The sequence below is a fragment of the Aspergillus ruber genome (assembly GCF_000600275.1).
Source record: "Aspergillus ruber CBS 135680 unplaced genomic scaffold scaffold00011, whole genome shotgun sequence".
NCBI classification, from domain to species: Eukaryota; Fungi; Ascomycota; class Eurotiomycetes; order Eurotiales; family Aspergillaceae; genus Aspergillus; species Aspergillus ruber.
In genome coordinates, this window is record NW_024467307.1 from 660,514 (window position 1) to 678,520 (window position 18,007).

General features: G+C 49.8%; 7 protein-coding genes across 7 annotated transcripts; 2 read left to right on the top strand and 5 right to left on the bottom strand.

The window, feature by feature from the left end:
* Positions 1-1,294: 1,294 nt before the first annotated feature.
* Positions 1,295-3,544, bottom strand: EURHEDRAFT_377344 (putative nucleoside diphosphatase (Ynd1); the record flags this gene model as incomplete). Its single annotated transcript, XM_040778954.1, has 3 exons — positions 1,295-3,264; positions 3,318-3,479; positions 3,535-3,544. 3 exons carry the CDS (start codon positions 3,542-3,544, stop codon positions 1,295-1,297), a joined length of 2,142 nt encoding a protein of 713 aa, XP_040639462.1.
* A 776-nt stretch (positions 3,545-4,320) lies between these two features.
* On the bottom strand, positions 4,321-4,875 carry EURHEDRAFT_377345 (2,4'-dihydroxyacetophenone dioxygenase family protein; the record flags this gene model as incomplete). The annotated part of the gene is made up of 2 exons (XM_040778955.1): positions 4,321-4,552; positions 4,613-4,875. 2 exons carry the CDS (start codon positions 4,873-4,875, stop codon positions 4,321-4,323), a joined length of 495 nt encoding a protein of 164 aa, XP_040639463.1.
* A 1,185-nt stretch (positions 4,876-6,060) lies between these two features.
* Positions 6,061-7,716, bottom strand: EURHEDRAFT_386165 (ammonium transporter; the record flags this gene model as incomplete). Its single annotated transcript, XM_040779671.1, has 5 exons — positions 6,061-6,747; positions 6,801-7,124; positions 7,180-7,360; positions 7,438-7,652; positions 7,708-7,716. 5 exons carry the CDS (start codon positions 7,714-7,716, stop codon positions 6,061-6,063), a joined length of 1,416 nt encoding a protein of 471 aa, XP_040639464.1.
* A 538-nt stretch (positions 7,717-8,254) lies between these two features.
* Positions 8,255-10,905, bottom strand: EURHEDRAFT_402459 (lysophospholipid acyltransferase family protein; the record flags this gene model as incomplete). The annotated part of the gene is made up of 5 exons (XM_040780140.1): positions 8,255-8,423; positions 8,474-8,730; positions 8,780-9,767; positions 9,816-10,290; positions 10,350-10,905. The coding sequence occupies 5 exons, from the start codon at positions 10,903-10,905 to the stop codon at positions 8,255-8,257; spliced, it is 2,445 nt and encodes an 814-aa protein (XP_040639465.1).
* Positions 10,906-11,212: 307 nt separating this feature from the next.
* EURHEDRAFT_412060 (pantoate--beta-alanine ligase PAN6) lies at positions 11,213-12,729 on the top strand. Its single transcript, XM_040781805.1, has 2 exons — positions 11,213-11,516; positions 11,570-12,729. Exon 2 carries the CDS (start codon positions 11,599-11,601, stop codon positions 12,631-12,633), a length of 1,035 nt encoding a protein of 344 aa, XP_040639466.1. The 5' UTR covers positions 11,213-11,516; positions 11,570-11,598; the 3' UTR covers positions 12,634-12,729.
* A 143-nt stretch (positions 12,730-12,872) lies between these two features.
* dbp7 (putative ATP-dependent RNA helicase) lies at positions 12,873-15,295 on the top strand. The gene has a single exon (XM_040781806.1). It carries the CDS (start codon positions 12,918-12,920, stop codon positions 15,216-15,218), a length of 2,301 nt encoding a protein of 766 aa, XP_040639467.1. The 5' UTR covers positions 12,873-12,917; the 3' UTR covers positions 15,219-15,295.
* Positions 15,120-16,675, bottom strand: EURHEDRAFT_412064 (WD40 repeat domain-containing protein). Its single transcript, XM_040781807.1, has 2 exons — positions 16,381-16,675; positions 15,120-16,330 (listed from the first exon to the last, which is right to left on the bottom strand). Exons 1-2 carry the CDS (start codon positions 16,626-16,628, stop codon positions 15,256-15,258), a joined length of 1,323 nt encoding a protein of 440 aa, XP_040639468.1. The 5' UTR covers positions 16,629-16,675; the 3' UTR covers positions 15,120-15,255.
* Between the last annotated feature and the right edge of the window lie 1,332 nt (positions 16,676-18,007).

Sequence of the window (18,007 nt, forward strand, 5' to 3'; positions counted from 1 at the left end):
CATTACTAATAATTATGCTATAATGTCCTGCACTGCCATCCTGCTGGAGACGTAGACGCCTCGAATGTAGATCACAGCAGATCACGCAGCCTTGAACGGCTATTTAAGGTGCCCTGACAGTGCCATGCTCATACTCCGTGCACACATACATACCCTCCCTCTTCTCTCATAATACAACCCCACAACTCCTCCCAAAATTCACGCTCGCCCGCGTACTCCTCCGAGACGCCCTCCACCTCGACCACTGCCATCGCCAAATCTGGACACACAACGCAAACACAATCTACCACTACGCCAGCCCCAGATGCATTGAATATCGTCGCCACACGCGTTCTACTAGAGGACCGGCGTGGCACACCGGTAGACTCAGTATTAAAGGAACAAGATGGAAGTAGACAGACGCTCACCCCTCGCACTACAAATACTTGAACGGCATCCCGCCCCTCCATACCTAATTCCGCGCGAATGCATCCGCTTCGTCTCCTACCACTTCTGGTCCATAGTCCTCCTAGACGGTCCCGCTAAACACAATCGCATTCTCTCCCTTGTGGCAGAAGACCTCTTCACAATAAGACATCACCTTCCGCGACGAGCACATGCTGCTCGACGAAGCTGTCATGTAAAAACTAGACAAGACGAGTCTCTGGGAGAATTAACTGCCGTACCGGATGCGGTTGATTGAGACTTGCGTCGCCGGGAGCGTATAGTGAGTACTCGCTTGATGTGGAATATATGGGGCGGGTGTCGGTCTGGAAGGATACGGCTGAAGATTTCTAAGATTATTTCGTTGAGGCATGGGGGGTTGGAGTGTCCCGTTGAGCTTTGATATGAGACTGATGGGGAGAAGGTTTTAGTTGGGTGAGTTTGTTATACAGTTAAAACTGTAAGTTAGGGCGGTTAAGCCTCTACGGTTGAAGACCGTATCTTTCAGAAGTACATAAATTCCTCATCGATGTGATAAGGTACTAGACCACTTGCCTGCTTGCCTGCCTGCCTGCCACAGCTATTAATACATACAAGTCCAAGTCCGCATTACAAAAGTAATAAATCGGCACAACCATAGCGAACGAAGGACGTCGAATCAGGACAATAATAAAGGGCAAATAACAAGAACAAATACAAGGACCTTTCTCTCACCAATGGCAGCATAGCGGCACAGTAGCAGTTATGTACTCGTGACAATCACTGGAGCTCAAGCTCCGCATCATATAAAGCGGTCACATCAAGGACAAAAGAATAAGACAAAACCAACAACTCCTAGTCGTATGCAATACAAAGCAAAATCATCATAACATTAATCATGAGCCGACGGCGTCATGACAGGCGACTTTTGATGGTGTGATCGAGCCGGACTGCCAGTTCTTGAACGACGGCCGTTGTTCGTTGGACCCAGGGCCACAGGGGACAGATGATCGCGACCTTCGGTTCGCACTGCTAGGCCTGCCCGGTCCATCGCGGATATTCCGGAGCCAGCCGTGATTCCAAGTCCGATGGTCCCTGTGGAACTATTGTCGTTTGAGTACTTGAGGGTGGGCGTACTGTTGCCACTGCCCCAGGTCGATGCTCGACGGGGGGGTTGGAAACCTTTGGAATCAACATCGAACGAACGACGGCCCTCGTCGAGCGAGTTTCCGCGGGACTCGGATGGTCCCAAGTCGAATTCCTGGGCACCATCTTCTAGGACCCGTTCGTATGACGGTGACCTCCGTCCGAAGAATGGCACCTTCCCGCCAAAGAATTTCCGCTTCTTTGGATAGTGGGGATGGGACGGTGCCCCGCGGAACATATTGTTGATCTTGTTGTAGATCCGTGAACGACGGCTTCTTCCGCACAAGAAGAACAGCGCCATGATGATGATCAGCAAGAAGAGAAGGAATCCAGGAACGCGACGGGGAGATTCCCCGTCGAACAAGGTATCGTGCCAATGCTCGCTATGGAGACCATTGGGGTCTGGCAAAAGGTCCACACTGGGGTATTGGAAATCGTTGGGAACGCCGGCCAAATTGCTGCCAAACCCCACCGGAAGAGCCTCATCGGCATCGGCAGGAATCTGAGAGGCAGCATAGAGAACCATCTTGCCCAGGGTCCAGCTAACCTCGGTAGAATCGATCTTGTTAATGGCCTGGAACGGATCGAGATAGCCCTTGTCTTTAGTGTGCGACAAGACTTCCTTGGTCCCGTTGTGGCCGGATCCTGTCGTGTTTTCCAGGCCGACGCGCGGAATCCCAATACCATCGTGCAAAACATTGATAATCCATGACGCCTTGAAACAGATTTCAGAAGCCTTTTCTTGGTCAACCTTCTTGCCCCACCGATGCTGCAAGATGCCCCTCTCGATCGAGTCCCAATCTTGCGAACAGAAAGACTTGACTCGTTCCTGATACGTGTTGAAGTCGTATGCCTTGTCCTTGTGACCCATCTCGAAAATCTCATGCGTGGTATGCCAGTATTCACTAATCCCGATAAAGTGGTTCACATCGAAATCGATCGCGGGCACATGTGTTCCATGCAGGAGACAAGGTTCGTCGGCACATGGTGCGTCCTTGTCCAACAAGGGAAACGTTTGTCGCAAGCACTCTTCAAAACGTCCGGTTCCCAGCAGATACGGTTCGTCGCCCGGGTGTGACAGCTTCCCATCGATCGTGGTACGGAGGCCAGCGGGAAGGCAGGGGTCGGGGAATTCCTTAATACCGTCTGTTCCACTAGCTGTATGGAGTGCTTCCAGATAACGTCTCCGCGCCTCACGGACACCGAACTCAAGCCAAGATGTGACGAAAACTCGGTACTCCTGTGGGGAACCATCGACGTTACGCAGTCGCAGCAATGTCAAGTCGTTCGCGTGTTTATCGGTTTCCGTCATATTAGGGGCGAAGGCGATTTGTGCGGATGCACCACCCATATCCAAAAAGCCGTAGGTGTGGTGTCCCTTGCCGTGGTCGTGACCCTTGGGCTCGTCAAAGCTACCCAGTAGATAGTTGGTCGCAACCCATCCGTACAGACCTTCTGTTACACCGGGAATCACCTGGATATGAACATTGCAATCGGGGAGCAAAAAGTCGGAGTTGGCGCGGGCATAAGAGCAGACCTGATCGAGAAGTAATTGCCGTTCCAAGTTTGGCAGTAATCGCATTCCCGCGGTGGCGAGCAGGAAAATGGGGGTGTCCCGAACGGCATCGTCGGGGACGATTTCGCGCGCGTGTTTGAGGAGTTCCGCAAGGTGGTCGGGACCAATCAGTTCGGGTCTATCAGCGAAGGACGACACTCCTAATGGAACCGTTAGCGGCTGGCGAGGTCGCATGAATACGTGGTATTCCTACCAGGTTGAATCTTCTTGGTCCACTCCTGCTTGGTCTTAATCTCCGGGAGCGACTTCACATCCTTGTCACTTGACAGCTTGCGTGCAACGGCATTGTCCAACCAACGATAGACGTGTACACGAGTCCCAGACGAGCCCGCGTCCAGGACAACACCATAACGCCCTATCCACTAATAAGCATTCGCCACTAGGAATTTGAGACTGTAAGGTCGACGTACATTTACCCATTGGGAGACGGCCGGGGAGCGAATATTAGCGGATTATTGGGGATTATAATCTAAGAAGCATGACAAGAGTAGTGGTGATTGCGGAGAGCGAACGAAAGGGCGATGCGACAACGGAGGGTCGATCCGTCGGGGGGCGGTTCAGTCGAGGCCAGTCGAAGCCGCCGTTCCTGTGGTGAAGAGGCGAGAGGAAGAGAAGGTGGGGAGTGAGGTAGTGAGGAGAATATGAGAGAGTATATAGAGAAGAGGAGAGAGAGACCCTGAACGAACGAATGATGCAAGACAGAAATGAAAAAGCGAAGAGAAAAAGGGAGGAAGAAACCTGGATGAGAGCCCGCTGCAGATCACCCCGGTTCTGGTTTAGCGCCACGCCGTTATCGTATTTACGATACAATGTTTACAGTACTCTGTATTGTATTGTATTTCTTCGGAGTACTTAGTCGTGTATAGGTAGTACATGAATATAATGATACTATATTCTCTACTACATTTCTATCCATATTCTTCACATATACTGTACACTGTAGCAGTGTAGTATGTAGTATTGCTGAGATAAAAATAAATGACTGACGTACGCATCGGCACCCCGGAAAGCAGCATGATTGGCTGGGGCTGACATGCATTCGTCATCGTCGCCGCCAGTGGAGCTGTTTCCGGGCGAATCAACGCCCCGGCTTTTCCCGGGGTCTGGACCCTGATACAGTTTGCCCTATACGGAGTATTACCCCATACTCTATTTGCGGCAAACATACTGAGACATACAAGTATACTTGTAACTAGCTAATACCGCAGCCCGTAGTTCGGGTTGATATTCCGTTCTTTGCAATAACCATAGTACAAGTGCGCGTAACTAAACATGTTTATCATGTTCTTCAAACTGTCACCTTTATGGAAATACTCCAGGCTTCCGGTGATGGTAAACACCACCTCGGCACCCTTCCCCATATGCAGCGTGTGAATCGTCCCCGGATTTTCAACTACATAGTCTCCTGGTCGTGCGATCCAATCATACCTACCCCATCAGCAATAAACCCCTATATCAAGAATGGGAAAGAATACTCTATAATTCCACTCCCCCTTCACCGCAACAGCAGTAACACTCCCCCGATGCCGGTGCTTCCCCAACCATGTATCCTCCTTTGCGCGGAGAACAATAACAAACGTCCCTGTGCGCGTTTCAAAGCGCAACGGCTTGATTTCGAGATTGTTCACCCAGGGGTGCCAGAGGGTGCCATGTTCGCCATTGATGTAGACGTCTGGGGAGCTGTAGTTGTCTGCGAGGTTAAGCTCGGTTTTTTCGAGGGGTGAGCTTGGAGCTCGAGTTGTCTGGGACATTGCTGTTTTTCTTTTGATTGTGGGCCATTCGGTCATTTGAGTTGGAAGTCTACATCGTTGGGTGAGGGGTTGGACTGTACATACAGTAAGATGATAGGTTACCCCTGAGCTTTCCCATGCGTCGGTAAATTTCCACGGAGGGACTGCAGTAGTACTACGGGGGCTTCATTCCGGATATGGATTTGCGTGTAACTGCCTGGAACCAGAATATTACCGGTTTATGCAATGGCTAAAAATACACGGCAAAGAGTTGCCGACTAATTGTTTGATTTGAACTGTTTGGTCATGTGTCCTGCTGGGATATGTGCCATTTCAACACCCTATCCTCCCCCATAATCTTCATTGAGCATCCATGCTTATAGGCAGACAGTATCTACCATATACCACCATGGAGAATTGAGCATATAAGGGCCATTCTGGATCTGCTATTGTCATTAGTTTTGAATTGCATGAGACAATTTTGCTAGTGTGCGTCTAGACGCCTTGTGGATGCTGATCAGCACTGATTATACGAGTCATCGGTATTGAGCGTTTATCAAGAGTGCCTCGATCATTTCTTTCAATATCCTATATTCATTTAAACCCTCTCTCTTTGCATATCCGGACTCATCATGGAAAGCTCCAATTGCCATATTCCCTTGTCCCACCTGCCGACCGAGATCCTCCTGCGTTGTTTCTCTTCATGCTCCTCCTTTTGGGATGTGTTACACTTGGCTGCAACTTGCCGATGGCATCACAAACCTGGATAGACTATGGTCCTTGATAAAGCCGTGATGAACAAGCTAAATGCAGGCTCCACGAGTGTATGGGAGGATCTCTTCCTGTACCGGATGAGTTTGATTGAGGAAAAGCTTAGTCCCCCTGAAAGTTCCAGGCATGTACTTGAAGAGGGATATATGGCCGTGTCTCAATCTGGAATGACGCTTGTAATTCCTTCAAGGAGACCGTGACGTACCGAGAAGAGCAGGCTGGTGTGTCCGATCTCTAATGTCTGGTGTGATACTGAGGATGAGGACTTTTTGTTTGAATGAGCATTCACTTGTTTTATTGCTCTTTTGTTGACACTTCGAACCATATCGTTTAACCCGCAGAGTATTGTCCTTCGCATAGGCCTCTAAACTGAGTTGAATTACCTTATGAAGGGCATGTTGATGGTCTGTATAGTATATTGCCGACCCACCATATCTACTTCTCTTTAACAACCGTCTCTTGCGTCTGCGCCGGACTACTAGATCCCGACGACCTAACCCCCTCAACAACACCCATCCCAAACAGTCCCCAATCCCCGATCTCCTCTTCCACAAACAGTCCCCTATCCAATCCCACCCCCTCCACCTCCTCCCCAACCCTCAACTTCATCCCCGGGATCCAATTAATCAAATACAACAACACAGCCGAAACAATAAATGCATACACCGAAATCGCACACACCTCCGCCAACTGCCGTCCGACCTGTACGCCAATCCCATCAATCGCACCGCCCTGGTACGTCGCTCCATCGAGCGCGGAAACACTCTCGCTCGCGAAGATACCTGTTAGGAAAGCGCCTACTATCCCGCCTACTCCGTGAAGTTTGAATACGTCCATTCCTTCGTCGATGCGGATCCATTTGTTGAGGTCTTGGAGTAATGCGCAGATAATTGATGTTATGAAGCCGATGCATGCAGCTAGCCAAAGGGAGACAAAGCCTGCAGCAGGTGTTATACCAACTAGACCTGCGATTGCGCCTTCACATGCACCAACGAACGAGAAGCGGCCGCGGTAGCGGATCAGGTCAATAAGGACCCAGCCTAATATGCCGGTGGAAGCGGCGGCATTGGTGTTGAAGATGGAGACCATTGAGCGGACGCTTGCGTTTAGCGTAGATCCCCCCTATCACCTATTAATATCTGATCTCTTTGGGTTGAGGATGGTGGCTGATATACATTAAATCCAACCCATCCACACCAAATAAACGCCGTCCCCAGAAACACCAGCGTGACGTTATGTGGTTTCCGTCGTGGCACTTCTTCAGCGCTATGCTCGCGCTTCCCAAGTACGAATGCGTAGGCTAGCGCAGTGCACCCAGAAGCAATATGCACGGGGCCACCACCTGCATAATCCAGCGAGGGCAGATTATACAACCACCCCTTACTACTCCACGTCCAACGGGCGAGTGGACAATACACGATGGTAGCCCAGCAGAAGCCGAAGAGAAGAGAGGGGAGGATGTTGCCTCGCTCGAATGCGCCACCAATTACAATGATCACCTGTGCCTTTAGCATTGCTACCCTTTGGGTTCGAAGGGTAAGGAGAGGAACTCACTGTACAAGCGCAAAACAGCAACTGAAAATAACAAAACACAACCTCAGGTAACACTGCAGACCCTGACGACGGGGCGATCATCACATCTATGAGTCCGAAATTCTTTAACGTCCCAATGTACGGTCCCCCATCACGGGAATACGCCAGTGAGTAGCCCCAAAACATCCATTGCACGGTTATCCTATCCCCAGCTATCAGCACCACCCTCCACCCTTTCCAAAACTTTCAATTCAAAAGACGAGGGAGGAAGGGACTTACACAGCAATAACCAAAAAACATTGAAACAGCAACGCCAACGCCGACTTCCGTCGTGCAAGACCGCTATACAGTAGTCCTATGCCGGGCATGATGAGCCACACGATAAACGCGCAGCTGATAATGTAGACATAGTTGTATTCAATGCCAGAATATTGCAGGTTTACGTCGATTTGCGTAGGATCGCCGCCTTTGGGGGTTGAAGCGTTGTAGATTGGCTGCTTTTGTTAGAATGTGTATATATGGGATTAGGTATGGGAGGAGGGAATGCACCTCGGACATAGCGAATAATACAATGCTGAAAGAATCAATTTCAAAGGGATAGAGCAAAGCATCTTTTTATCTCACACTGAATTCCAGCCAGCCCTATCGCACCACAACCCAACCCGCAACACAAATACAGTATATTTATCTAAACTCCCGAACCGCATTCTCAGCAAGAAACAAAAACTAGACTCCTTATCAAAAAGCCAAGAATGTAATTCCGTCCGTCTCGCTTTTATACAAAGACACGTCAATAAAAGCACTTGATAAGATAGTGAGCTGAAGTCGATCCTTCGCGAGAAGATCTAGGCGCCGGATTTGTTATCTTTCTGGGGTATAATTCTGGGCATTCTTGTTGGTTGGAGATAACAATGCATATTTGCAATGCATGGTAAGGGACTGGGCATATCAGTGCATTTTTGGGGGGATGGTGATAATCAACACGAGACTGGGCCACCGAACGCCGTGAAATTCACAATACACTATGATAAGGGGTATTATATGCATACAAAAACAAGTCACCAGGACTATATATACAATCAAACCTGCCAATGCGTTACAGCTTCGCTCCGGTTGTGATGTCTTTCCGACGCATCTGGCGCGTTGACACATCACTGTCTTCGGCTGGATTCGGGCCAGTCGCTTTTTCAAATAATTGACGTCCAACGACTTCCGACATCGCCATGACCCGTGATGATACTGTAGCACCGTCTCGACGGTTTTTGCTGGTTCTCGTTAGTATAGAAGTAAAGTGAAACCGATGTATAGAACTCACCCTTCGCGACGGGACTTCGCAATCATCTCAGTAAAGTCCCAGAGCCGTCCGCGACCAAGTAGTCTGCCAGTAGCCGGATCCCGCTCAGGCGTCCATTCAGGTGCCAGCTTCATCATAGGCGCTTTGCGGGATTCCTTGCTCTTGGCTACTAGGATGATGCCTTCTTCTGCGAATCGCTGGTACGCGTTCTTGAGCGCTTCTTTGTTAACCGCTTCGAAGTACGAGAGGTCACCTTGGTGATATAGAGTTTTACCAAGCTAGTTGAGTTAGTGAAGGGATTTATAGTGGAATAGGCGAAGAACTCACAACTTGCGCGCTATCCTGCGTCTTCTTCAGATCAAACCAGAGATCTTTCTGGCTTTCCGATGGCGGAGTGAGGCCAAGGAGAGAAACAGCGCCCAACCATGATGCCTCGATGAATGGCCAGATAAGGAAGCAGTAAAAGTCGTAGTTCTCCCGTCCACATTGCCTCTCAGATGCACTCAGCTCGACAAAGAGCGGGGCTCCAGATGCATCGCGGGTGATCTGGATCACATCATCCTTCTCGAGCCCAGCCAGTGTCCTTTCCAAGTTCGTTGTGAAACCCTCCGGAGGGAAGATGAATTCGCCACGGAACAACTGCGAAAGGAAAGTAACCTGGCTCGATAGTTCGTCGTAAGGGATGCGCTGATTGGCTGGTCCACCACCCTGCTTGATCCGCGTGTACATTGCAGCTGATACTAATGCTTCGGTGATGAACAGGTGGATCGTCATGTTACGATAGAAGGAAAGCTGGAACCGATCCACAGCGTAGTAGGTCGGCTCCACCAGGCCAGGCACTACGCCAACAAGCTGCGGCCCCAGGACTTCGAGCGCGCGATCGACGACCGTCTCCGTGGGCAGTTTGTAGAAGTGCGCCACGCGGCCTCCTTTCATTCGGACATGTTCACAGAGCCAATTCAGTCGGCGCACCACTTCGCCCTTGCCAACACCGCGCCCGCGAAGTGTCAGGAGGACTGTCCCGACCAAAGCAGTTGGCATCATCACAGACACGTTGTTGATGTCTGATAGCACTCTATATCCCAATGTTCTCAGGATTCGTCCTCGCTCGGTGTAACTAAGTGCCTGACTGTTGGACCCAAGTTGACGTGGCATTCTGGACATCTGCTGTGTGATGAATTCTCGTAGACTCCATGGTTGCTGGAAGCGAACATCAACACGACCCAGACGCAAAGATAGCACGGAAGACGAAGAGAGGAGGTCTGCAAGGTTTTCTTTTCGCTTGGGCTGGCCGAGAAGCTCACTGATATACGATCTGAGCCACATTAGTAACAGTTGCGATATAAATCTGGTGGTCTCTTACTCAGTTTCGATAACCTTGTCGTACTGTGTGCTAACAGGACAGATAATGGTATCCTCCACACGTCCAGATAGCACACTGTCCACGATGAAATTCAGAATTCCGAACTTGGGTGATAGAAGTTTGCCGGTTCTCGAGCGCCCGCCTTCGATGAAGCATTCAAAGTTGAAGCCTTGCTGCAGAAGCGTATCAATATATGCTTGCACGACAGTATGGTACAACGGATCATTTCCGAAGCTTCGACGAATCCACATGGCACCCGCATGCTGTAGGAACGGTCCTAACAACGGGATGTTCAAATTATCGCCCGCCACGACAACAGGTAGACCAATTCCCAAACGATAACAGATAAGCTGCAGGGACACATAATCGACGTGGGACTTGTGACACGGTAAAAAGACAATGGATTGCTTCTTTTTGGCAGCTTCCTCTGCGACAGATCTCAAACGAAGGACTTCTTCGCTGGATACGTGGATACCTACTAATGTTAGCCAATCATGGGTTGAGATAAATAGATGTCGTGCATTCTATGCCCACCTTGATGATACGCCCGCGTTAACAGTTGGGTACATAAGTAGTATGCCCCCCGAATAAACCTCTTGCTCTCCATCTTGCAAATCATATTGTCCATCATGGAACCCACCACATCTTCTAGGCTCTGTTTCAATTCGCTCCTCCGTTGTGTCCTCTTCTGCTGCAAGGTACCGGTCTTGATCGCCAATAGTCCCTCCTTTTCCTCAACAGTCAACCGTGTCTCCGCCAATTCATTGACCTTGTCCTGCAAAAGGGGACTGCCGAGAATATGCGACTTGATGTTCTCCGAAAATCCGGAGTAGAATATAGGTTGTCCGATGACATCGTCGTACGCTCTCCACCCGGTACCTGACATATGTAAACTCACTTCGCGCAGGAAGTCAAACGGGTTCTGTCGAAAGCGCGCCATGTGACGCACCAGGTTGCGCTCCGTGATCGACCCATCCTGTTGCTCTGGTCCGCCGGTAAATCCAGTAGGATGAAAGGTAACCTGGTCTCCGACAATCTCCAGGTCCGGGGCCGATTCGCGATCGTCAACGGGGGTTTTATCCGGCGGCATTGTTGTTCTTTGCGATACTTCGGTAGGGGATGTTCGGAAGTGAAAATAGACCTAGTTATTCAAGATTCAAATGGCCATTGAACGAGAAAATGGCGTCAGAAAAGATGCAGAAGCATGGCAAACAGCAAGAGATCAAAGCAAGGCCGTTATTTGCCTGGCCAATCGCGAAGTTAAAAGCCGGACATTTCCCAACAAAACGTTGATCGTCCCCAAACCCGATTCCTCCAGAATGAACCTCGGATATTAGTCACGTGAGTCAAACTGTGCTCTAGGCCAGATCGGGTAACGCGCCGGCTGCGTGAACAAACAAAGGATGAACTCAACGCCGCAGTCCGCATCACAGCAGCAGATAGATAAATGGCAGCGCTGCTCATTCTCGAGCATCTTTGGGCAGATGCGACCGCATTGCGCTCTTCTCGAACATATCCCTGCCAAGGTTGCTCACTTTCCACGTTGAGCGCGACGGCGTACTCAGAGTAGACGGCCTGAGCTGCGGCAGCTCCACCAGCGGACAATTTTACCAACATCATTGCCCAATCCTTTCCCGTATCGCTCACCACGGGTTTCTTTAGCTAACGGAATTATGTTTCGTTTCGCGAGGGCTCTTATAAGTATGACACGTCTCCAGTGTGTCAATCGATTAGTTGCTAATTGTTTCTTCCAGCTCCCTCACCTCTATCCCGAACCGTCACAATGTCCCTCTCTTCTGCCCGCCAATACTCCTTCCAAGTATTTCGAGATGTCCCTCCCCTTCGCCAATTCAGACGGCAGTTGCTGCTCGAAAACCGGTCCTTGGGTTTCGTCCCAACAATGGGCGCCCTCCACGAAGGTCATCTCTCTCTGATCCGACAAGCCGCAGCTGAAAACACAGACGTCTTCGTTAGTATATTCGTCAATCCCACGCAATTCGGAGTGAACGAAGACCTGGATAAGTACCCGCGCACCTGGGATAGCGATGTGGCCAAGTTGGAGGAAATCAACAATGAACTCTCTCGGAACACTCAGAATGGACGGGTTACTGGTATTTTGGCACCCACACCACAGGTCATGTACCCTACCATGCCACCTTCGTCAGAAGTGGACGGACACGGTTCCTTTGTCACTATCACTCCTCTTGCGCATAAATTGGAAGGTGCCTCGCGTCCCGTGTTTTTCCGTGGTGTCGCGACGGTTTGCACGAAATTGTTCAACATTGTCCTGGCCGATCGGGCTTATTTCGGACAGAAGGATGTTCAGCAGACGGTGATCATCAAGCGCATGGTCAAGGACTTTCACATTCCCACTGAAATTCGCATTGGTGGTACCATACGGGAACATGATGGGTTGGCGATGAGCTCGCGCAACGTATACCTGGGAGCCCGGAGACGAGCGGTTGGTCTTGTCTTCTACAAGGCAATGAAGGCTGCTGAAGTGGCATACCAATCGGGCAAAACTAGCCGTGATGACGTTCTCGGGGCTGCATTTGCTGTGGCCAACCAGGTGCTCGCTGAGCAGCAGGCCCTGCAGCCGTCCGAGAGAGCGCTTTACGAGGTGGATTACATCTCTCTTGCTGACCCTGAAGACCTAGAAGAAGTGCAAGTGGTTGATCCATCTAAGGGTGCCATTCTGAGCGGTGCTCTCAAGATGGCTCCTCTTGAGGCAGCTAAGCCGGATGAAGATCGCGGTCTGGGTGACGGGCAGGTTCCTGTCAGATTGATCGACAATTTTGTTTTGAACCCTCGTGTCTGAGCAATTGAGCGTGCACTCCTTGTTTATCTGTTTTAGACTATAAATAATCCCAGATTACTAGAAATACATGTCTTCTTCGTTATCTTACTTGCCAAAATACCTCTGTTCTGAAATGATTACATGACCATAAAAACCAAATGGAAAGTAGGGCAAATCCATAGGGTTCGGAACCACCCCGGCCCGAGAAAATTTCCTTAGCTCCCGCCCCAGAAAAATTGAAGTCACCGCAAGCCGGAGCACCGGAAAATATCGAAACCCCCAAACCAAACAAAAAGGACACAGCCATGGCCGACGATGGCATGCTCCTCAACTTCTCCCTCGGAGACGATATTATCAAGCCTGAGCCAAAACTCAAAGGAGGCACATGGCGCGACCGCCTAAGCGCAAAGAAAATCGCCCAACACCGAACCAAAGCCGGCCCTAAGACCCCCGGCGACGAATCGAATAATACATCGCAGAATCCGAACCGTATACAAGTTACACAGAGACCCGCGAAGAGGCAGAGGATCGAGGGTGGGGAGGGACCGTCGGAGGGACATAGACCGTCGCATTCGCAACGACAAGGACAGCAGCCAAAAGAATTTATTTCGTCGCTTTTCTCGAAGAATCCGCTTCCACAGACAGCCGAGGATGAAGATCAGAATGAAGAGACTGGTGAAGATGCGAAACCGACTAATGCGCCGCTTATCGATGGACTTGATACCTTTACCAGTTTGGGGCTGTCGCCGCAACTAGCGGCGCATCTTCTTACGAAACTTGAGTTAAAAGCACCAACCGGTATTCAAAAAGCGGCTGTTTCGCAATTGTTGAAGGAGGATAGCGATGCCTTTATTCAGGCTGAAACGGGTTCCGGAAAAACACTGGCGTATCTGTTACCGCTCGTGCAGCGAATCATGGCGATTTCGCTGGGTAACTCGGAGACGGATGAGAAGGGGCAGCCGGTTGTTCACCGTGATAGTGGACTTTTCGCTATTGTTCTTGCCCCCACTCGTGAGTTGTGTAAGCAGATATCTGTCGTTTTGGAGGGGTTATTGCGCTGCGCGCACTGGATTGTGGCCGGAACGGTTATTGGTGGTGAGAAGAAGAAGTCGGAAAAGGCGCGGTTACGGAAAGGCTTGAACATTCTTGTGGCCACGCCTGGTCGATTGGCGGATCATCTGGACAACACACAGGTATTGGACGTCAGCAACGTGCGGTGGTTGGTTTTGGATGAAGGAGATCGATTGATGGAGTTGGGTTTTGAGAAGGAGTTACAGGGTATTGTGAATAAATTGGATGCGAGACAACGACCGAGTCGCATCTCGGGTGTTCCTACGAAGAGAACGACGATTCTGTGCTCTGCTACGTTGAAGATGAACGTGCAAAAGTTGGGAGAGATTAGTTTGTCGGATGCTGTGCATATCAAGGCTGACCCGGCCGATGAGGATGGGAACAAGAATAAGGACGAGGAAGATGCTTTTAGGGTACCTGCTCAACTTAAACAGTCTTACGCCATTGTCGCAGCCAAATTACGACTGGTTACGCTCGAGGCATTTATGAAACGGACGTTCTTCCGGAAAGGCTCTGTCATGAAAGCTATTATCTTCGTTTCATGCGCGGACTCTGTCGATTTCCATTTTGAAGTCTTTACAAGACACAAGCAGTTTAGAAACGAAGAAGCCAAACCCAGCGAGGACGAGAGCTCAGATGAAAAAGAAACGAAAGAACAGCAACAACCTCTTTCACCCCACGGCACCGTCGCTCCTGCAACAGCTTTCTCGAACGAATCGAACCCAGTAACCCTGCACAGACTTCACGGCTCCCTACCCCAACACGTCCGAACAGCAACCCTGAACTCCTTTGCTAAAAACCGCGACCCCTCCGTCCTGATCTGTACCGACGTCGCATCCCGTGGTCTGGACTTGCCCAACGTTGACCTTGTTGTCGAATACGACCCCGCCTTCAGCGCAGAGGACCATCTGCACAGAATCGGCCGTACAGCCCGTGTCGGTCGTGACGGTCGCGCCCTGATCTTCCTGCAGCCAGGGAGTGAAGAGGGCTACGTCGACATCCTAAAGCGCGGCTACCGCGACGGAGGTAAAGCGCTCGCCCGCACAGATGTAAACGAGATCCTGAAGCGCGGGTTCGGTGGAAATGTCGAGTCTGCGAGCCACGATTGGGAACAAAAGGCGGGTGATTGGCAGATTGACGTCGAGCGCTGGGCAATCGATAACCCGCAGTATCTCGAGATGGCGCGGCGGGCATTCCAGTCGCATATTCGGGCGTATGCTACGCATATTGCCAGTGAGCGGAATATGTTCAATATCAAGGAATTGCATCTTGGACATCTGGCGAAGAGCTTTGCGCTGCGTGATCGGCCTAGTAAGATCAATGTGCCTGGGCTGCGTCAAGGACAGGATGCCACGAAGAAAGACTACAAGGCGGATAGGAAATCGACAGCCGGAAAGAAGAGGAAGGCTGGATCTGGTGGCCACGATGACGATGATGATATCCCGACACAGACAGATGCTTCTATTGCAGCGAAGAAGATGAAGGCCAAGATGAGGGAGCATATGGCTGGGGCGAGCGAGTTTAACCTTGCCTAGCCTAGCCCGTATATAGAAGTTGTAGAAAGCGATCATTTCAATAGATATCCCATAATGAAATCTTTCCATCTTTCGAGCCAACAGATAGCCAATGGGTTTTTTGTGTCTTTTGATTTCTTTGTTGTCGGACTGTTGCGAGTGATCCCTCGTTGCGTCTCATAAATTGCGTTTCTTTCTTCTCTCCTGGTTTGGACCCTGCATCGGTCGTAGGCGAAGCAGTAGAATCATTACCGAAAACCTCCGCAAACGCAACAGCATAACACCCATCTTTATGCCACTTAAGCACAGCGAGCTCCTTCATCGTCTTGCACGAATACACCCTAGTCCTGGAATCCCACCCCGCAGTAGCAAAGATCTTCCCATCAGAACGTATACGTAGACCTTGCTGCCCGGCATGTTTCGTGCTAATCATTTTCAATGCCTTTTCCTCTGCATGACCCACGCCTACAAGACTCGCATCAGGAATAAGATGTTTCACAAGTACCGAATCGGCAGAAGAAGAGAGAAAGTAATCTTTAGACGGAGCGATATCGATCGACAGGACTGGTTGTGTATGCGGCTTGCTCGCATAAAGCTTCTCCCATTTCCAAGCAGTGCCTTTGCCGCTCGCGCTGGACGAAATCTCTGGTTCAGTTAGCTGGCCACGTCGGACAAAGACCATTACCTGGCCGTCTTCGTAGGCGGATGTGGCGTATAGTTCTCCGGAGGACAGTAATAAACGAACTGCCATGACCATTCCGGTGCTCGTGGCTGGGTCTGCCGGGATGGTCGAGACTCGTCGTTCTAGGGGCAGATGGAAGATATCAATTGCGCCGGAGTTGAGAGCATTGGGGACCGCGAAGAGCACGGGTGGTTGAGATGTGCTGCTCGGTGGTGACTGGGTATCCGAAGATGGTCCTTCCTGTTTCACATCGTCACCAGGACTAGGAGCCTCAAGAAAAATCATATCAAATGCACAGAAATTTAACGCATTAACCGGGAGCGAATGTAACATCCACGGTTGATTCTGCACGGCCTCTCCCTCCTTAACATCAACCGGAAGAGTTTTATCAAGAAACCCCTCATCCTTCACCCCAAACCTCCAAACACGTAACTTGTGATCTCGTCCATGCCTGCAACGTATTAATACCAATTACTTTCGTTGGCCATAGCGGAAACTTACGTATAAACAGCCGTCCCATCCCCACCAAACTCAAACCCCTTTGCCTCCAAAACCGCACCCCCATGCGCCTTCCACGAGACCACCGGCCGCTTACTCACCATATCCCAGACGATGATCCAACCTTCTGCATCGCCGGAGATGAGGCGGAGGTTGTTGGCGAAGAGATGCAGGGCGTGGATTGGGGATGCATGGCCGCGGAGGATGTATGTTGGTGTTGCGGGGGATTGTTGGTTGGATGGGGTGGCCATTTTATTTGTGATTGTTTGTGCTGGAGGGTAAGTTAAGGGATTATGCGGTTCATGATATTGCTGGAATGAAATGGGGTCGGTTATGGGAAGAGGTTGTTTAGTGGAGTAATAAATTACTTTCATTAGATACATACAGTCTTGGCATTGGCGGTTTAGTTGGGATAACCTCAAGTTTACCTTTGCAAATGTCCAAATTTAGCTATTAACATAGTCGAGCCATTCCCAGGATAAATATCCGTCGTTTCAAATTTCTTGAGATCTGCCTTTTTTATTTTCAGGGGAATCTCCTCCAGTGTGCAAGGATCAACAATCATAAACTCGTTGACATAACGTAATCCACAGCCGAGCTGACCATTCTCTCCGCAACTTCCAACAATCATTCTTCAATGCGTCATATTTTCACCACCACCATATAAAATGTCTCTTTCTCAGGAATCCCAAATGCAAATGGCCATTGAAGCTTATAAAAAGAAAAAAATCCGATCAAAATCGCGCGCTGCTGCAGTATTTGGTGTGCCTAAAGCTACCTTGCTCAACCGGCTTAGAGGAATTCAACCACGGTCAGAAACACGCGCTAATGGCCATAAATTAACAATTTTTGAAGAAGTCCTAGATAAGCGTCTGCTAGATGCAGATAAACGGGGGTTTTCAATTAGACCTGAGTTTCTGCGTGGAATGGCACAAATCTTACTTTCTGAGCGTACACGGAATCCTTCTTCAACTATTGGAGTCAACTGGGCATACAACTTTGTTCAACGCCATCCAGAGCTTCGTACAAGATACAATCGGAGAATTACATACCAGCGTGCAAGACAGGAGGATCCAAAGGTTATAAAACAGTGGTTTGAAGTTGTGCAGGGCACTATTCAAGAGCATGGTATACATGAAGATGATATTTGGAACTTTGATGAGACTGGCTTTGCAATGGGACTCTGTACAACATCCAAGGTGATTACTGCAGTGGAGCACAGTGAAAGACCTCGCACAACTATCCAGGGGAATCACGAATGGGTCACAATCATTGAATGTGTGAGCACAAAAGGGATTCATATACCTCCAGCAGTTATCTTAAAAGGTGTCACGGACTCGGACCAGTAGATACTAATGAAATGATATTCCTATCTAACCAGTGTAGCCATCGACTAGAATATCGAATCTGGAGAAGAAAAGAGAAGAGGCAAATCTATTTACATGAAGAAGTCCTATATGTTTGTGTGTGGTCTCGCTAAGCAGCTTGTTTGCCTTGGTTGCTTCCATGACATTGTTTGCCGTGTTGATGATGTTTGCTGATGAAGGCGCTGAGCTGAGCCGTTACATAACCCCCCTCCTTAGGTGGAGTCTGTCCCCAGACTCTATGCAGACAAGTTATCATCAGGGTG